At 38.9% G+C, this 21,683-nt stretch overlaps 1 protein-coding gene across 1 annotated transcript in view; it reads right to left on the minus strand.

The window, feature by feature from the left end:
• WRN (WRN RecQ like helicase) overlaps positions 1-21,683 on the minus strand; it is a 377,656-nt gene that overhangs the window by 69,213 nt on the left and 286,760 nt on the right. Inside the window, exons 24-27 of the mRNA XM_053700137.1 lie at positions 7,033-7,203; positions 5,932-6,029; positions 450-528; positions 285-361 (exon numbers count right to left, since the gene is read on the minus strand). Of these exons, the coding sequence (XP_053556112.1) occupies positions 285-361; positions 450-528; positions 5,932-6,029; positions 7,033-7,203 (425 nt within the window). The remainder of the gene's footprint in view (positions 1-284; positions 362-449; positions 529-5,931; positions 6,030-7,032; positions 7,204-21,683) is intronic.

Consider the following 21,683-nt stretch of genomic DNA (forward strand, 5'->3'; position numbering starts at 1 on the left):
GCCAATCACAGAATCATATACATATGCAGCGTGAACTCTTGCACATGCTCAGTAGCAGATGGAGCTTTATAAATTGTATATATAAAAATACTGTTTAATTTGATAATTAAAGAAAATTGGAAAGTTTTCTAAAACTACATTCTCTATTGAATTGTGAAAACTTAATTTTGACTTTAGTGCCCCTTTAAAAAAAATCAAACTACTCTTTTTAAAATACATTACTTTTTTTTTCTCATTGCAAAACTCATTTTAACAACCAACTCACCAGGTTTATATTGTATTACCTGATTCTGGAAGTTTCTGGCATTGAGGGCATTTTTTCTGATTCATGGTATGAAAATTTGTCTTTCAGAGATGTTTTCTGTCAATAGACAAAACCATCACTTAAAATAAATCTCACTGGAAGTTAACAAATCAATGACATGTGAAGCCAAAACAAAGATACAAACCTGAACATCTGAAGTAGGTTTACTTGTTTGGAAACTCAGTGGATTTTCTTTAAGAGTATGAGAAGGACCATACACGCTGCTTAAGTAAACGTAGTAATACAAAAAAAATGATTTAGTACATTTATTTTCCTTAAAAGGACATAAACCCCCAAACGTTTCTTACATGATACGGATAGAACATGCCATTTTAAACAACTTTCCAATTTATTTCTATTATCAAATGTGCTTCATTCTCTTGGTATCCTTTGTTGAAGGAGCAGCTATGCACTAATGGGAGCTTGCTGAACACACTTGGCGAGCCATTGATAAGAGGTATATATGTGCAGCCACCAATCAACCGCTAGCTCACAGTAGTACATTACTGTTCCTCAGTAAACCTTGGTATGCTTTTCAGCAAAGGAGACCAAGAGAATGAAGTAAATTAGACCATAGAAGCGAAATGGAACGTTATTTAAAATTGCATGCTTTGTCTGAATTGTGAAAGTATTTTTACTTCACAGTCCCTTTAATCTTATATTTATATCCATAAAATTTGAACATCTCTTTTCAATAATGATGCATTTAAAGCAAAGATTAGCCTTAGAATAATATGTATGTTTTTTTCTCACAATTTTATTAGCTGTTTAAATATTGAAAATATACTGTAAGTGTAAAGATTTAGTTACTATAAATTACTTTAGTTTCTATAAACTAATGGATACCTTTTTCTAGTTTTCTATTTATCTCTGTGCAAACAAAACTGTGAAGAATCACTTTTTGGACAGTCTCTTTTATTGCCTGTTTTATATCTGTCCCAAATTGTCTTCAGCAGGGGAAACAGATAAGGGGCAACTTAAGTTCAAACGTGGTGGCACCGAATACTTTATAGAAACTCAGTGGAATTTACAGGAAAAGGAAGCAAAATAAATAAAAGTACATTGATTGCAAAGTTTTTATTAATTACACATAATTAAACATTTTATATTACAATCTCTTATAGTTTAACCCCTTAACGACCGAGGACGTGCAGGGTACGTCCTCTAAAAAATGTCAGTTAACGACCAAGGACGTACCCTGCACGTCCTCAGTCTGGAAAGCAGCTGGAAGCGATCCTGCTCGCTTCCAGCTGCTTTCCGGTTATTGCAGTGATGCCTCGACATCGAGGCATCCTGCAATAACACTTTCTGGCCATCCGATGCAGAGAGAGCCACTCTGTGGCCCTCTCTGCACCGGACATCGATGGCCGGTATCGTTGGTGGGTGGGAGCCGACTTGGGAGGCGGGTGGGCGGCCATCGGTGAGCTCTGTAAGGTGGAGGGGGGCGGGATCGGGGGCGGAGCTTTCGGGGGCGCGCGTGCACGGGGGGTGGCGGGCGCGTGCACAGGGCGGGAGCGGGTGGGAACCGCTACACTACAGAAAAAAAGTTAGGAGTAAAGTGTAATAAAAAATTAAATAAACATTTTTTTTTAAAAGCATTTAAGCGATCTGGAAGGGTGGGGGAAGCTACACTACAGAAAAGGGACATTTTTTTTATAAAAAAACATTTTCACTAAAATGGGTACTGGCAGACAGCTGCCAGTACCCAAGATGGCGCACATTAAGTCAGAGGGGGAGGATTAGAGAGCTGTTGGGTGGGGGATCAGTGAGGTTGGGGGCTAAGGGGGATCCTACACAGAAGCATATGTAAATATGCTATAAAAAAAAAAAAGCACAAAAAAGCCGAAATTTTCCTTTTATTTTAGTACTGGCAGAGTTTCTGCCAGTACTTAAAGGGACACTGTACCCCAAAATTTTCTTTCGTGATTCAGATTGAGCATGAAATTTTAAGCAACTTTCTAATTTACTCCTATTATCAAATTTTCTTCATTCTCTTGGTATCTTTATTTGAAATGCAAGAATGTAAGTTTAGATGCCGGCCCATTTTTGGTGAACAACCTGGGTTGTCCTTGCTGATTGTTGGATAAATTCATCCACCAATAAAAAAGTGCTATCCAGAGTACTGAAACCAAAAAAAAGCTTAGATGCCTTCTTTTTCAAATAATGATAGCAAGAGAACAAAGAAAAATTGATAATAGGAGTAAATTAGAAAGTTGCTTAAAATTGCATGCTCTTTCTGAATTACAAAAGAAAAAAATTGGGTTCAGTGTCCCTTTAAGATGGCGGGGACATTTGTGGGGTAGGGGAGGGAAGAGAGATGTTTGGGAGGGATCAGGGGGTCTGATGTTTCAGGTGGGAGGCTGATCTCTACACTAAAGCTAAAATTAACCCTGCAAGCTCCCTACAAGCTACCTAATTAACCCCTTCACTGCTAGCCATAATACACGTGTGATGCGCAGCGCCATTTAGCAGCATTCTAATTACCAAAAAAGCAACGCCAAAGTCATATATGTCTGCTATTTCTGAACAAAGGGGATCCCAGAGAAGCATTTACAACCATTTGTGCCATAATTGCACAAACTGTTTGTAAATGATTTCAGTGAGAAACCTAAAATTGTGAAAAATGTAATGTTTTTTTTAATTTGATCGCATTTGGCGGTGAAATGGTGGCATGAAATATACCAAAATGGGCCTAGATCAATACTTGGGGTTGTCTACTACACTACACTAAAGCTAAAAATACCCCAAAAAGCTCCTTACATGCTCCCTAATTAACCCCTTCACTGCTGGGCATAATACACGTGTGGTGCGCAGTGGCATTTAGCGGCCTTCTAATTACCAAAAAGCAATGCCAAAGCCATATATGTCTGCTATTTCTGAACAAAGGGGATCCCAGAGAAGCATTTACAACCATTTATGCCATAATTGCTCAAGCAGTTTGTAAATAATTTCAGTGAGAAACTGAAAGTTTGTGAAAAAATTTGTGAAAAAGTGAACGATTTTTTGTATTTGATCGCATTTGGCGGTGAAATGGTGGCATGAAATATACCAAAATGGGCCTAGATCAATACTTTGGGATGTCTTCTAAAAAAAATATATATACATGTCAAGGGATATTCAGGGATTCCTGAAAGATATCAGTGTCCCAATGTAACTAGCGCTAATTTTGAAAAAAAAAAATGGTTTGAAAATAGCAAAGTGCTACTTGTATTTATGGCCCTATAAGTTACAAAAAAAGCAAAGAAGATGTAAACATTGGGTATTTCTAAACTCAGGACAAAATTTAGAAACTATTTAGCATGGGTGTTTTTTGGTGGTTGTAGATATGTAACAGATTTTGGGGTTCAAAGTTAGAAAAAGTGTGTTTTTTTCCATTTTTCCTCATATTTTATAATTTTTTTTATAGTAAATGTTAAGATATGATGAAAATAATGGTATTTTTAGAAAGTCCATTTAATGGCGAGAAAAACAGTATATAATATGTGTGGGTACAGTAAATGAGTAAGAGGAAAATTTCAGCTAAACACAAACACCGCAGAAATGTAAAAATATCCTTGGTCCCAAACGGACAGAAAATGGAAAAGTGCTCTGGTCACTAAGGGGTTAATATCCCTTTAGGCATTTTCTATTACAATCTCAAAGTACTTACTATCACTTAAGTAAGCTGCCATGGGGTTTTATATTGGCTCATCAAGTGATGCAATATTGTAATACCCCCATTCTGTACACTTCCATACCCTTTATAGGCAATTACACAATGTAGAAAGGAAACTATAGGCTACTGTCATACAAATATAAAATAAATGTGATTCAGATAGAGCATGCAATTTTAAGCAACTTTCTAATTTACTCCTATTATCAATTTTTTTCGTTCTCTTGCTATCTTTATTTAAAAAAACAAAAATGTAAGCATAGGAGCAGGCCCAATTTTGGTTCAGCACTTGGATAGCACTTTCTGATTGTTGTCTAAATGTAGCCACCAATCAGCAAGCGCTACCCAGGTTCTGAACCAAAAATGGGCTAGCTCCTAAGCTTATATTCAAATAAAGATAGCAAGAGAACAAAGAAAAATTGATAATAGGAGTAAATTAGAAAGTTGCTTAAAATTGCATGCGAGTCATGAAAGTTTAATTGTGACTAGACTATTCCTTTAAGCACTATGTTAAAAAATAAGATCAAAAGAAACTTGCAAAATAATTTAAATCTATAATTTTGTTACTGAAGTTGGAAGGGATATATTCTGGGAGAGCCTGGTGGAATTCATGTTGCCAATGAGACTCTGCTCTGAGGTGCAATTTGATACTCACTGTCTCCAGTCCCCCTGGGGGAGGGTACAGTTTGCTAAAGTATATTACAGCAAGAGCAGGGTAAATTATATATGTGCAATTAATATTGTTTTTTATATTACAATACTGTATTGGGGATTTACGTTTGTGTTTAATGTCTTTTTATTGTTTTGTTTTTTACATCCTTACATCTATGGTCGCGTGCATAATATCGATCAAAATTTCTGGATACTGACTAACAGGTTTTTATACTTATTGAAGTGATTTTCTGAAGTGTTTCAAACATATTTGTATTATTTGATTGCTACGTGTATCTTGTCTCACTTTGATTAACAATAACTTTAAAGGGGCATTAAACAAAAAGTGTTAAAGGGACAGTCTACACTAAAATTGTTACTGTTTAAATAGATAAATCAAGCCTTTACTACCCATTCCCCAGCTTTGCACAACCAACATTGATATATTAATATACTTTATAACATTTAAACCTCTAAATGTCTGTCTGTTTCTAAGCCATTATAGACAGCCTCTTATCACATGCTTTTTTATTTGCTTTTCACAACAGGGGAGTGCTAGTTCATGTGGGCCATATAGATAACATTGTGTTTACGCCCGATGAGTTAAGATTTAGCACAACACAGTACTAAATGCAAGTTAATAGATAACAAAATAGAAAGTCATGTGCTCAGGGGGCTGTCATTAGATGCTTAGATACAAGGTAATCACACAGGTAAAAAGTATATTAATATAACTGTGTTGGTTATGCAAAACTGGGGAATGGGTAATAAAGGAATTATCTATCTTTTAAAACAATAAAAATTCTATAGTAGGCTGTCCCTTTAATGTACCAAAAAGTTCAGCAGCATCCAATACCCCTAGGCTAGGCTTCAGTGTGCACCAGAGAATTCAATTCAAATCCCTAGTATCTAACAGAAACAAGCACTTCCACTGCAGCCCTCATGGTATCAGTGAACTAAGGTTTTACCTTTGACCATGGTAATATAGTGAAGCCCAATAGGAGAACTCTAGGGCTACGAAAGAAACTGCTGATGTTTATTGAGTCTTTTTTTCTGCAAAATGGAGCCCCAAAAACTCCATGTAGCTCCCCCTTAGCCAGAACTAAACTGTTAGGTATGATTATGAAGTAAGTTTATTTATAATGTGTCCGTTGTATCATTACCCTTTCACTAAAACAGACTATATATTGTCGCACAAACCCTGAGGTATATTCTAATCCTTTAGAAAAGCTTCTCAGAATGTTTTCTCTCCTATTCACCATTAAAGTCTATAAAAATGCTTATTTATGTGACAAGAAGTCTGTAAAAAACATTTATTACGTACCTTGGGACATAGATTTTCCGAGGACATAATTCTTCATTTGGCTGCAGCAAGAGCGTCGGGCATGACTGACTTTTAGCTTTGCTAATCCAATTTCTGCCCTATAGAGAGAAAAAAAAGGCTAGAAGCTTAAAGGGACACTGAACCCAAATTTTTTCCTTCACGATTCGTATAGAGCATGCAATTTTAAGCAAGTTTCTAATTTACTCCTATTATCATTTTTTCTTCGTTCTCTTGATATCTTTATTTGAAAAAGAAGGAATCTAAGCTAAGGAGCCAGCAAATGTTTGGTTCAGAACCATGGACAGCGCTTGTTTATTGGTGCTGTCCAATCAGCAAGGACAACCCAGTTTGTTCACCAAAAATGGGCCGGCAACTAAACTTACATTCTTGCTTTTCAAATAAACATACCAAGAGAATGAAGAAAATTTGATAATAGGAGTAAATTAGAAAGTTGCTTAAAATTGCATGCTCTATCTGAATCACTAAAGAAAACATTTGTTCTCAGTGTCCCTTTAAAGCAGCAAAATACATTGCAATATTACTTTAAAGGGACATAATACCCATATGCTAAATTACTTGAAAGTGATGCAGCATATCTGTAAAAAGCGTACAAGAAAATATCACCTGAGCATCGCTATGTAAAAATTTCTTCAGCTCAAAATAGTTAGTACTTTGTGTACAGTTATCCTTCAGCTGCTGTCAAGCTGCAGGTTGGAAATCCCCCCCAAAAACAATAGCCAATGTTTTTGGAGGGGTTTCCAACCTGCAGCTTATCTGTGATCTTTGGAGTTTTCACTGAAATCTTGCAAGATTTCATTGTAAAATTCCTTAAACTGAGGAGGGAAATAACATGATAGTGCCTGCACATGCCAGATGCACGCTCCATTGCAAGTCCCTGGTCTAGCATTCTGATTGGCTGTTTAAAGTTCCTTTATGATGGGATGTGGCTACTGAGGAAATTTTGAGGTAAAATGTTTTCCTTTTTTACAAAGAGATGTTCAGGTGATATTTTCTAGTCAGCTTTTTACAGATATGCTGCAGCACTTTCAAATGCTTCAACATTTGGGTATTGTGTCCCTTTAAGCTATAATGGAGTATTACCTTTACTGTAAGGCCACAAGTAGTGGCAAACTTGTTTCGACCTGAAGACTCTTTTAGGTATCCTTCATTAAGAAGCTGCCGTGCTAGTGCTTTCCAAAAGACCTCTGTCTGGTCTTTCCCCTGGCCGAAGAGAGGATGGCATCGAAATCTGTCTGGCAATCGCTGGGAATTCTTAAACAAAAACAATGCAAACGGATTGAAAATCTGCTTATTTTTTAAATCAACCATGTTTTACTAGTTCTTATACTTTATTGCTATGCATTTTACAGTTCATGAATTGCTAACTGTTTCAGCCTAAAAGGCTGCTAAATACAGCACCGAAACACATTAATATGGTTTGTCCTATGTAGACATGTGAGTGATCTGTTCAAATAGCAAACATTTGAAACATATTTTACTAGATATACACATTGAAGTGTAACATTTAACAGTATACTTTTGGAATAAAATGCAGAATAGAAGGTTGGTGATAACTTTAACAAATACTGTAGAGGGGGAAAATAAATCACAAACTTACAGGATACTAAGGTCCCTTGAATGACAGCCCTTTGGACCCTAAAAGCTTGCACGTTTAATAAATCACTTCCATCCATTGTCTAAAAACTATTGCTGCATTTACAAAGTGTTTTTTAAAAAAAAAACAAAAAAAACTATTCTTTATTTAAATGTACTAGGAGCACATAATACAGTTTCTGGATGGTTATACTGCATACGAGTGTTGATGGAGCTAGAGCTACAAAGTAGGTTAAAGTAAAGATAGTTTAAAGGGACAGTCTACCATAGAATTGTTATTGTTTTAAAAACATAATTTATGTAAGAACTTACCTGATAAATTCATTTCTTTAAAAATTAGCAAGAGTCCATGAGCTAGTGACGTATAGGATATACATTCCTACCAGGAGGGGCAAAGTTTCCCAAACCTCAAAATGCCTATAAATACACCCCTCACCACACCTACAAATCAGTTTAACGCATAGCCAAGAAGTGGGGTGATAAAAAAAGTGCGAAAGCATATAAAATAAGGAATTGGAATAATTGTGCTTTATACAAAAAAATCATAACCACCACAAAAAGGGTGGGCCTCATGGACTCTTGCTAATATGAAAGAAATGAATTTATCAGGTAAGTTCTTACATAAAACATAATTTATGTAAGAACTTACCTGATAAATTCATTTCTTTCATATTAGCAAGAGTCCATGAGCTAGTGACGTATGGGATATACATTCCTACCAGGAGGGGCAAAGTTTCCCAAACCTTAAAATGCCTATAAATACACCCCTCACCACACCCACAATTCAGTTTAACGAATAGCCAAGAAGTGGGGTGATAAAAAAGTGCGAAAGCATATAAAATAAGGAATTGGAATAATTGTGCTTTATACAAAAAAATCATAACCACCACAAAAAAGGGTGGGCCTCATGGACTCTTGCTAATATGAAAGAAATGAATTTATCAGGTAAGTTCTTACATAAATTATGTTTTCTTTCATGTAATTAGCAAGAGTCCATGAGCTAGTGACGTATGGGATAATGATTACCCAAGATGTGGATCTTTCCACACAAGAGTCACTAGAGAGGGAGGGATAAAATAAAGACAGCCAATTCCTGCTGAAAATAATCCACACCCAAAATAAAGTTTAATAAAAAACATAAGCAGAAGATTCAGACTGAAACCGCTGCCTGAAGTACTTTTCTACCAAAAACTGCTTCAGAAGAAGAAAATACATCAAAATGGTAGAATTTAGTAAAAATATGCAAAGAGGACCAAGTTGCAGCTTTGCAAATCTGATCAACCGAAGCTTCATTCCTAAACGCCCAGGAAGTAGAAACTGACCTGGTAGAATGAGCTGTAATCCTCTGAGGCGGAGTTTTACCCGACTCAACAAAGGCAAGATGAATTAAAGATTTCAACCAAGATACCAAAGAAATGGCAGAAGCTTTCTGGCCTTTTCTAGAACTGGAAAAGATAACAAATAGACTAGAAGTCTTTCGGAAAGACTTAGTAGCTTCAACATAATATTTCAAAGCTCTAACAACATCCAAAGAATGCAATGATTTCTCCTTAGAATTCTTAGGATTAGGACATAATGAAGGAACTACAATTTCTCTACTAATGTTGTTGGAATTCACAACTTTAGGTAAAAATTCAAAAGAAGTTCGCAACACCGCCTTATCCTGATGAAAAATCAGAAAAGGAGACTCACAAGAAAGAGCAGATAATTCAGAAACTCTTCTGGCAGAAGAGATGGCCAAAAGGAACAAAACTTTCCAAGAAAGTAATTTAATGACCAATGAAATGCATAGGTTCAAAGGGAGGAGCTTGAAGAGCTCCCAGAACCAAATTCAAACTCCAAGGAGGAGAAATTGACTTAATGACAGGTTTTATACGAACCAAAGCTTGTATAAAACAATAAATATCAGGAAGAATAGCAATCTTTCTGTGAAAAAGAACAGAAAGAGCAGAGATTTGTCCTTTCAAGGAACTTGCAGACAAACCCTTATCTAAACTATCCTGAAAAAACTGTAAAATTCTCGGTATTCTAAAAGAATGCCAAGAAAAATGATGAGAAAGACACCAAAAAATATAAGTCTTCCAGACTCTATAATACATCTCTCTAGATACAGATTTACGAGCCTGTAACATAGTATTAATCACAGAGTCAGAGAAACCTCTTTGACCAAGAATCAAGCGTTCAATCGCCATACCTTTAAATTTAAGGATTTCAGATCCTGAAGGGAAAAAGGACCTTGTGACAGAAGGTCTGATCTAACGGAAGAGTCCACGGTTGGTAAGAGGCCATCCGGACAAGATCCGCATACCAAACCTGTAAGGCCATGCCGGAGCTACCAGCAGAACAAACGAGCATTCCTTCAGAATCTTGGAGATTATTCTTGGAAGAAGAACTAGAGGCGGAAAGATATAGGCAGGATGATACTTCCAAGGAAGTGATAATGCATCCACTGCCTCCGCCTGAGGATCCCAGGATCTGGACAGATACCTGGAAAATTCTTGTTTAGATGAGACGCCATCAGATCTATTTCTGGAAGTTCCCACATTTGAACAATCTGAAGAAATACCTCTGGGTGAAGAGACCATTCGCCCGGATGCAACGTTTGGCGACTGAGATAATCCGCTTCCCAATTGTCTACACCTGGGATATGAACCGCAGAGATTAGACAGGAGCTGGAGTCCGCCCAAACCAAAAAATTCGAGATACTTCTTACATAGCCAGAGGACTGTGAGTCGCTCCTTGATGATTGATGTATGCCACAGTTGTGACATTGTCTGTCTGAAAACAAATGAACGATTCTCTCTACAGAAGAGGCCAAAACTGAAGAGCTCTGAACATTGCACGGAGTTCCAAAATATTTATCGGTAATCTCACCTCCTGAGATTTCCAAACTCCTTGTGCCGACAGAGATCCCCACACAGCTCCCCAACCTGTGAGACTTGTATCTGTTGAAATTACAGTCCAGGTCGGAAGCACAAAAGAAGCCCCCTGAATTAAACGATGGTGATCTGTCCACCACGTTAGAGAGTGTCGAACAATCGGTTTTAAAGATATACATTTGAGATATCTTTGTGTAATCCTTGCACCATTGATTCAGCATACAGAGCTGAAGAGGTCGCATGTGAAAAACGAGCAAAGGGGATTGCGTCCAATGCAGCAGTCATAAGACCTAGAATTCCCATGCATAAGGTTACCGAAGGGAATGATTGTGACTGAAGGTTTCGACAAGCTGAAAACAATTTTAGACATCTCTTGTCTGTTAAAGACAGAGTCATGGACACTGAAACTATCTGGAAACCCAGAAAGGTTACCCTTGACTGAGGAATCAATGAACTTTTTGGTAAATTGATCCTCCAACCATGATCTTGAAGAAACAACACAAGTCGAATCGCATGAGATTCTTCGAATGAGAAGACTGAGCAAATACCAAGATAATCGTCCAAATAAGGAAATACCAAAACCCTGTTCTCTGAATACAGAAAGAAGGGCACCGAGAAAAAAATTCTTGGAACTGAGGCTAGGCCAAACGGTAGAGCCACAAAACTGGTAATGCTTGTCTAAAAAGAGAATCTCAGACACTAAAAGTGAACTGAATGAATCGGAATATGCAGATACACATCCTGCAAATCTATTGTAGACATAAAATGCCCTTGCTAAACAAAAGGCAGAATAGTCCTACAGTAACCATCTTGAATGTTGGTATACATAACGATTCAATATTGAAAGATCCGGAACTGGTCTGAAGGAATTGACCTTCTTTGGTACAATGAAGAGATAAAATAAAACCCTAGCCCCTGTTCCAGAACTGGAACTGGCATAATTACTCCAGCCAACTCTAGATCTGAAACACATTTCAGAAATGCTGAGCCTTGCTGTGTTAACTGGGACACGGGAAAGAAAAAAATCTCTTAGCAGGAGGCCTTAACTGAAGCCAATTCTGTACCTTTCTGAAACAATGTTCTAAAACCAGAGATTGAGAACGGAATTGATCCAAACTCCTTTAAAGAAAACGTAATCTGCCCCATACCAGCTGAACTGGAAAAAAGGGCCGCACCTTCATGGGTACTTAGGAGCTGACTATAGGTTTCTATAAGGCTTGGATATATTCCAAACTGGAAATAGTTTCCAAACTGATACCGCTCCTGAGGATGAAGGATCAGGCTTTTGTTCCTTATTATGAGAAAAAGAACGAAAAAATGATTATTACCCTGGAAAGAAAGGGAAAAACAAAGTTAACTTAGAAGACATATCAGCATTCCAAGTTAAATCCATAAAGCTTTTCTAGCTAAAATAGCTAGAGACATATACCTGACATCAACTCAAATGATATCAAAAGATGGTATCACCAATAAAATTATTAGCATGTTATAGAATAAAAATAATGCTATAAAATTATGATCTGTTACTTGTTGCGCTAAAACTTCTAACCAAAAAGATGAAGCTGCAGCAACATCCGGTAAAAATATAGCAGGTCTAAGAAGATTACCTAAACATAAGTAAACTTTTCTTAGAAAGGATTCAATTTTCTTATCTAAAGGATCCTTAAATTTAGTACTATCTGCCGTAAGAATAGTAGTACATTTTAGCAGGAATAGAGACAGCCCCAAACCTTAGGGATTTTGTCCCAAAAAACTCTAATCTGTCAGATGGCACAGAATATAATTGCTTAAACGTTTAGAAGGAGTAAAAGAATTACCCAAATTATTCCATTCCCTAGAAATTGCTTCAGAAAAAGCATCAGGGAGATTAAACACTTCTAGAATAAATACAGGAGATTTAAAAATCCTATTTAAACGTTTAAAATTAGTATCAAGAGGACCGGAATCCTCTATATCTAAAGCAATTAATACTTCTTTAAATAAAGAACGAATAAATTCCATCTTGAACAAATACAAAGATTTAACAGCATCAACCTCTGAGACAGAAACTTCTGAACCAGAAGAACCATTATCAGTATCAGAACGATGATGGTCATTTAAAAATTCATCTGAAAAAAAGAGAAGTTTTTAAAAGACTTTTATGTAAACTAGAAGGAGAAATAACAGACATAGCCTTCTAAATGGATTTAAAAAATAAAATCTATTATGTTTATCAGGAACATTCTGAAAATTAAATGTTGACGGAACAGCAACAGGTAATATAACAGTACTAAAGGAAATATTATCTGCATTAATAAGTTTGTCATGACATGCAATACAAACAACAGCTGGAGAAACAGATACCAAAAATGTATAGCAGATACACTTAGCTTGGTAGCTCCAGCCCCGGGCAGTGACTTTCCTGAAGTAACTTCTGACTCAGTTGCAACGTGGAACATCTTGCAATATGTAATAGAAAAAAACAACATATAAAGCAAATTGATCAAAATCCTTAAATGACAGTTTCAGGAATGGGAAAAAAATGCCAGTGAACAAGCTTCTAGCAACCAGAAGCAATAAATAATGAGACTTAAATAATGTGGAGACAAAAGCGACGCCCATATTTTTTTAGCGCCAAACAAGACGCCCACATTATTTGGCGCCAAAATGACGCCACATCCGGAACGCCGACATTTTTGGCGCAAAATAACGTCAAAAAATGACGCAACTTCCGGCGACACGTATGACGCCGGAAACGGAAAAGAATTTTTGCGCCAAAAAGTCCGCGCCAAGAATGACGCAATAAAAACAGAATTTATGCTTACCTGATAAATTACTTTCTCCAACGGTGTGTCCGGTCCACGGCGTCATCCTTACTTGTGGGATATTCTCTTCCCCAACAGGAAATGGCAAAGAGTCCCAGCAAAGCTGGTCACATGATCCCTCCTAGGCTCCGCCCACCCCAGTCATTCGACCGACGGACAGGAGGAAATATATATAGGAGAAACCATATGATACCGTGGTGACTGTAGTTAGAGAAAATAATTCATCAGACCTGATTAAAAAACCAGGGCGGGCAGTGGACCGGACACACCGTTGGAGAAAGTAATTTATCAGGTAAGCATAAATTCTGTTTTCTCCAACATTGGTGTGTCCGGTCCACGGCGTCATCCTTACTTGTGGGAACCAATACCAAAGCTTTAGGACACGGATGAAGGGAGGGAGCAAATCAGGTCACCTAAATGGAAGGCACCACGGCTTGCAAAACCTTTCTCCCAAAAATAGCCTCTGAAGAAGCAAAAGTATCAAATTTGTAAAATTTGGCAAAAGTGTGCAGTGAAGACCAAGTCGCTGCCTTACATATCTGGTCAACAGAAGCCTCGTTCTTGAAGGCCCATGTGGAAGCCACAGCCCTAGTGGAGTGAGCTGTGATTCTTTCAGGAGGCTGCCGTCCGGCAGTCTCATAAGCCAATCGGATAATGCTCTTAAGCCAAAAGGAAAGAGAGGTAGAAGTCGCTTTTTGACCTCTCCTTTTACCAGAATAAACAACAAACAAGGAAGATGTTTGTCTGAAATCTTTAGTAGCCTCTAAATAGAATTTTAGAGCACGGACTACGTCCAAATTGTGTAACAAACGTTCCTTCTTTGAAACTGGATTCGGACACAAAGAAGGTACAACTATCTCCTGGTTAATATATTTGTTGGAAACAACTTTCGGAAGAAAACCAGGCTTAGTACGCAAAACCACCTTATCTGCATGGAACACCAGATAGGGCGGAGAACACTGAAGAGCAGATAACTCTGAAACTCTTCTAGCAGAAGAAATTGCAACCAAAAACAAAACTTTCCAAGATAATAACTTAATATCTACGGAATGTAAGGGTTCAAACGGAACCCCTTGAAGAACTGAAAGAACTAGATTTAGACTCCAGGGAGGAGTCAAAGGTCTGTAAACAGGCTTGATCCTAACCAGAGCCTGAACAAATGCTTGAACATCTGGCACAGCTGCCAGTCTTTTGTGAAGTAAAACAGATAAAGCAGAGATCTGTCCCTTCAGAGAACTTGCAGATAATCCTTTCTCCAAACCTTCTTGTAGAAAGGATAGAATCTTAGGAATTTTTATCTTGTTCCATGGGAATCCTTTAGATTCACACCAACAGATATATTTTTTCCATATTTTATGGTAAATTTTTCTAGTTACAGGCTTTCTAGCCTGAATCAGAGTATCTATTACAGAATCTGAAAACCCACGCTTTGATAAAATCAAGCGTTCAATCTCCAAGCCGTCAGTTGGAGGGAAACCAGATTCGGATGTTCGAATGGACCCTGAACAAGAAGGTCCTGTCTCAAAGGTAGCTTCCATGGTGGAGCCGATGACATATTCACCAGGTCTGCATACCAAGTCCTGCGTGGCCACGCAGGAGCTATCAAGATCACAGAGGCCCTCTCCTGATTGATCCTGGCTACCAGCCTGGGGATGAGAGGAAACGGTGGGAATACATAAGCTAGGTTGAAGGTCCAAGGTGCTACTAGTGCATCTACTAGGGTCGCCTTGGGATCCCTGGATCTGGACCCGTATCAAGGAACCTTGAAGTTCTGACGAGACACCATCAGATCCATGTCTGGAATGCCCCATAATTGAGTTATTTGGGCAAAGATTTCCGGATGGAGTTCCCACTCCCCCGGATGGAATGTCTGACGACTCAGAAAATCCGCTTCCCAATTTTCCACTCCTGGGATGTGGATCGCAGACAAGTGGCAGGAGTGATCCTCTGCCCATTGAATTATCTTGGTCACTTCTTTCATCGCCAGGGAAGTCCTTGTTCCCCCCTGATGATTGATATATGCAACGGTCGTCATGTTGTCTGACTGAAACCTTATGAATTTGGCCTTTGCTAGTTGAGGCCAAGCTCTGAGAGCATTGAATATCGCTCTCAGTTCCAGAATGTTTATCGAGAGAAGAGACTCTTCCCGAGACCATAGACCTTGAGCTTTCAGGGATTCCCAGACCGCGCCCCAGCCCACTAGGCTGGCGTCGGTCGTGACAATGACCCACTCTGGTCTGCGGAAGCTCATTCCCTGTGACAGATTGTCCAGGGTCAGCCACCAACGGAGTGAATCTCTGGTCTTTTGATCTACTTGAATCGTCGGAGACAAGTCTGTATAATCCCCATTCCACTGTCTGAGCATGCACAGTTGTAATGGTCTTAGATGAATTTGTGCAAAAGGAACTATGTCCATTGTTGCAACCATCAATCCTATTACTTCCATGCACTGCGCTATGGAAGGACGAGGAACAGAATGAAGTACTTGACAAGAGCTTAGAAGTCTTGATTTTCTGACCTCTGTCAGAAAAATCCTCATTTCTAAGGAATCTATTATTGTTCCCAAGAAGGGAACTCTTGTTGACGGGGACAGATAACTTTTTTCTTTGTTCACCTTCCATCCGTGAGATCTGAGAAAGGCTAGGACGATGTCCGTATGAGCCTTTGCTTTTGACAGGGACGACGCTTGAATCAGGATGTCGTCCAAGTAAGGTACTACTGCAATGCCCCTTGGTCTTAGAACCGCTAGAAGGGACCCTAGTACCTTTGTGAAAATCCTTGGAGCAGTGGCTAATCCAAATGGAAGTGCCACAAACTGGTAATGCTTGTCCAGAAAAGCGAACCTTAGGAACTGATGATGTTCCTTGTGGATAGGAATATGGAGGTACACATCCTTTAAATCCACGGTAGTCATAAATTGATTTTCCTGGATAGTAGGTAGGATCGTTCGAATAGTTTCCATTTTGAACGATGGTACCCTGAGAAATTTGTTTAGGATCTTTAGATCCAAAATTGGTCTGAATGTTCCCTCTTTTTTGGGAACTATGAACAGATTGGAATAAAATCCCATTCCTTGTTCTCTTATTGGAACTGGATGTATCACTCCCATCTTTAACAGGTCTTCTACACAATGTAAGAATGCCTGTCTCTTTATTTGGTTTGAAGATAATTGAGACCTGTGGAACCTTCCCCTTGGGGGTAGTTCCTTGAATTCCAGGAGATAACCTTGAGAAACTATTTCTAGCGCCCAAGGATCCTGAACATCTCTTGCCCAAGCCTGAGCAAAGAGAGAAAGTCTGCCCCCCACTAGATCCGGTCCCGGATCGGGGGCTATCCCTTCATGCTGTTTTGGTAGCAGTGGTAGGCTTCTTGGCCTGCTTACCCTTGTTCCAGCCTTGCATTGGTTTCCAGGCTGGTTTGGGTTGTGAAGTATTACCCTCTTGCTTAGAGGATACAGAATTAGAGACTGGTCCGTTTCTGCGAAAGGGGACGAAAATTAGGCTTATTATTAGCCTTAAAAGACCTATCCTGTGGGAGGGCGTGGCCCTTTCCCCCAGTGATGTCTGAAATAATCTCTTTCAAATCAGGTCCAAATAATGTTTTACCTTTGAAAGGAATGTTAAGCAATTTTGTCTTGGAAGACACATCCGCTGACCAAGACTTTAGCCAAAGCACTCTGCGCGCCACGACAGCAAACCCTGAATTTTTCGCCGCTAATCTAGCTAATTGCAAAGCGGCATCTAAAACAAAAGAGTTAGCCAATTTAAGTGCTTGAACTCTGTCCATAACCTCCTCATACGAAGATTCTTTACTGAGCGATTTTTCTAGTTCCTCGAACCAGAAACACGCTGCCGTAGTGACAGGAACAATGCATGAAATTGGTTGTAGAAGGTAACCTTGTTGTACAAAAATCTTTTTAAGCAAACCCTCTAATTTCTTATCCATAGGATCTTTGAAAGCACAACTATCTTCGATAGGAATAGTAGTGCGTTTGTTTAGAGTAGAAACCGCCCCCTCGACCTTGGGGACTGTCTGCCATAAGTCCTTTCTGGGGTCGACTATAGGAAATAATTTCTTAAATATAGGGGGGGGGGGGGACAAAAGGTATGCCGGGCCTTTCCCACTCTTTATTTACTATGTCCGCCACCCGCTTGGGTATAGGAAAAGCGTCGGGGGGCACCGGAACCTCTAGGAACTTGTCCATCTTACATAATTTCTCTGGAATGACCAAATTGTCACAATCATCCAGAGTAGATAACACCTCCTTAAGCAGTGCGCGGAGATGTTCTAATTTAAATTTAAATGTCACAACATCAGGTTCAGCTTGATGAGAAATTTTTCCTGAATCTGAAATTTCTCCATCAGACAAAACCTCCCTCATGGCCCCTTGAGATTGGTGTGAGGGTATGTCAGAACAGTTATCATCAGCGTCCTCTTGCTCTTCAGTGTTTAAAACAGAGCAATCGCGCTTTCTCTGATAAGCAGGCATTTTGGATAAAAGATTTGCTATGGAGTTATCCATTACAGCCGTTAATTGTTGCATGGTAATAAGTATTGGCGCACTAGATGTACTAGGGGCCTCCTGTGTGGGCATAACTGGTGTAGACACAGTAGGGGATGATGTAGTATCATGTTTACTCCCCTCATTTGAGGAATCATCTTGGGCAATATCATTATCTGTTGCATCACTGTCCTTACTTTGTTTGGACACTATGGCACAATTATCACATCAATTTAAATGGGGAGACACATTGGCTTTCATACATATAGAACATAGCTTATCTGATGGTACAGACATGTTAAACAGGCTTAAACTTGTCAACAAAGCACAAAAAAACGTTTTAAAATAAAACCGTTACTGTCACTTTAAATTTCAAACTGAAAACACTTTATTACTGAATATGTGAAAAAGTATGAAGGAATTGTTCAAAATTCACCAAAATTTCACCACAGTGTCTTAAAGCATTAAAAGTATTGCACACCAAATTTCAGAGCTTTAACCCTTAAATTAACGGAACCGTAGCCGTTTTTACATTTAACCCCTATACAGTCCCAGAATGAGGCTCTGTCTATAACTAGAAAGGCCCCCATCTGAAAAAGGTGTCCAACACAGTGCCTGCCGTTTTTCTAAACGTTCCCCAAGATTATAATACCAATAATTAGTTAGAATCTGCATAATATGCCTAGTAAAGCAATTGTTTAAGCCCAGAAAAATGTCTACCAGCTTTTAAGCCCTTTTTGAAGCCCTTTATTCTTTTATGTTTAACTAAGAAAATGGCTTACCGGTCCCCATGAGGGGAAATGACAGCCTTCCAGCATTACATGGTCTTGTTAGAAATATGGCTAGTCATACCTTAAGCAGAAAAGACTGCTAACTGTTTCCCCCAACTGAAGTTACTTCATCTCAACAGTCCTGTGTGGAAACAGCAATCGATTTTAGTTACTGTCTGCTAAAATCATCTTCCTCTTACAAACAGAAATCTTCATCCTTTTCTGTTTCAGAGTAAATAGTACATACCAGCACTATTTTAAAATAACAAACACTTGATAGAAGAATAAAACTACATTTAAACACCAAAAAACTCTTAACCATCTCCGTGGAGATGTTGCCTGTGCAACGGCAAAGAGAATGACTGGGGTGGGCGGAGCCTAGGAGGGATCATGTGACCAGCTTTGCTGGGACTCTGCCATTTCCTGTTGGGGAAGAGAATATCCCACAAGTAAGGATGACGCCGTGGACCGGACACACCAATGTTGGAGAAATGAAGCATTTTCAGCCCCCGCGAGCCTAACAGCCCACAGGGAAAAAAGAGTCAAATTTTTGAAGGTAAGAAAAAATGATTAATTCAAATGCATTATCCCAAATATGAAACTGACTGTCTGAAAAATAAGGAAAGTTGAACATTCTGAGTCAAGGCAAATAAATGTTTGAATACATATATTTAGAACTTTATAAACAAAGTGCCCAACCATAGCTTAGAGTGTCACAGAAAATAAGATTTACTTACCCCAGGACACTCATCTACATGTTTGTAGAAAGCCAAACCAGTACTGAAACGAGAATCAGCAGAGGTAATGGTGTATATATAAGAGTATATTGTCGATCTGAAAAGGGAGGTAAGAGATGAATCTCTACGACCGATAACAGAGAACCTATGAAATAGACCCCGTAGAAGGAGATCACTGCATTCAAAATAGGCAATACTCTCCTCACATCCCTCTGACATTCACTGCACGCTGAGAGGAAAACCGGGCTCCAACTTGCTGCGGAGCGCATATCAACGTAGAATCTAGCACAAACTTACTTCACCACCTCCATCGGAGGCAAAGTTTGTAAAACTGAATTGTGGGTGTGGTGAGGGGTGTATTTATAGGCATTTTAAGGTTTGGGAAACTTTGCCCCTCCTGGTAGGAATGTATATCCCATACGTCACTAGCTCATGGACTCTTGCTAATTACATGAAAGAAATTATGTTTTCTTTCATGTAATTAGCAAGAGTCCATGAGCTAGTGACGTATGGGATAATGACTACCCAAGATGTGGATCTTCAACGCAAGAGTCACTAGAGAGGGAGGGATAAAATAAAGACAGCCAATTCCGCTGAAAATAATCCACACCCAAACTAAAGTTTAAATCTTATAATGAAAAAAACTGAAATTATAAGCAGAAGAATCAAACTGAAACAGCTGCCTGAAGTACTTTTCTACCAAAAACTGCTTCAGAAGAAGAAAACACATCAAAATGGTAGAATTTAGTAAAAGTATGCAAAGAAGACCAAGTTGCTGCTTTGCAAATCTGATCAACCGAAGCTTCATTCCTAAACGCCCAGGAAGTAGAAACTGCCCTAGTAGAATGAGCTGTAATCCTTTGAGGCGGAGTTTTACCCGACTCAACATAAGCATGATGAATTAAAGATTTCAACCAAGATGCCAAAGAAATGGCAGAGGCCTTCTGACCTTTCCTAGAACCGGAAAAGATAACAAATAGACTAGAAGTCTTTCGGAAATTCTTAGTAGCTTCAACATAATATTTCAAAGCTCTAACTACATCCAAAGAATGCAATGATTTCTCCTTAGAAATCTTAGGATTAGGACATAATGAAGGAACCACAATTTCTCTACTAATGTTGTTAGAATTCACAACCTTAGGTAAAAATTTAAAAGAAGTTCGCAACACCGCCTTATCCTGATGAAAAATCAGAAAAGGAGACTCACAAGAAAGAGCAGATAATTCAGAAACTCTTCTGGCAGAAGAGATGGCCAAAAGGAACAAAACTTTCCAAGAAAGTAATTTAATGTCCAATGAATGCATAGGTTCAAACGGAGGAGCTTGAAGAGCCCCCAGAACCAAATTCAAACTCCAAGGAGGAGAAATTGACTTAATGACAGGTTTTATAGGAACCAAAGCTTGTACAAAACAATGAATATCAGGAAGATTAGCAATCTTTCTGTGAAAAAGAACAGAAAGAGCAGAGATTTGTCCTTTCAAGGAACTTGCAGACAAACCTTTATCCAAACCATCCTGAAGGAACTGTAAAATTCTCGGAATTCTAAAAGAATGCCAGGAAAAATGATGAGAAAGACACCAAGAAATATAAGTCTTCCAGACTTTATAATATATCTCCCTAGATACGGATTTACGAGCCTGTAACATAGTATTAATCACAGAGTCAGAGAAACCTGACTCAAGCGTTCAATCTCCATACCTTTAAATTTAAGGATTTGAGATCCTGATGGAAAAAAGGACCTTGCGACAGAAGGTCTGGTCTTAACGGAAGAGTCCACGGTTGGCAAGAGGCCATCCGGACAAGATCCGCATACCAAAACCTGTGAGGCCATGCTGGAGCTACCAGCAGAACAAACGAGCATTCCTTCAGAATCTTGGAGATTACTCTTGGAAGAAGAACTAGAGGCGGAAAGATATAGGCAGGATGATACTTAAAAGGAAGTGACAATGCATCCACTGCTTCCGCTTGAGGATCCCTGGATCTGGACAGATACCTGGGAAGTTTCTTGTTTAGATGAGAGGCCATCAGATCTATTTCTGGAAGTCCCCATATTTGAACAATCTGAAGAAATACCTCTGGGTGAAGAGACCATTCGCCCGGATGTAACGTTTGGCGACTGAGATAATCCGCTTCCCAATTGTCTATACCTGGGATATGAACCGCAGAAACTAGACAGGAGCTGGATTCCGCCCATACCAGAATTTGAGATACTTCTTTCATGGCCAGAGGACTGTGAGTCCCTCCTTGATGATTGATGTATGCCACAGTTGTGACATTGTCTGTCTGAAAACAAATGAACGATTCTCTCTTTAGAAGAGGCCAAGACTGAAGAGCTCTGAAAATTGCACGGAGTTCCAAAATATTTATTGGTAATCTCACCTCCTGAGATTCCCAAACCCCTTGTGCTGTCAGAGACCCCCAAACAGCTCCCCAACCTGTCAGACTTG

This window comes from Bombina bombina, chromosome 2 (genome assembly GCF_027579735.1).
Source record: "Bombina bombina isolate aBomBom1 chromosome 2, aBomBom1.pri, whole genome shotgun sequence".
Classification (NCBI taxonomy): domain Eukaryota; kingdom Metazoa; phylum Chordata; class Amphibia; order Anura; family Bombinatoridae; genus Bombina; species Bombina bombina.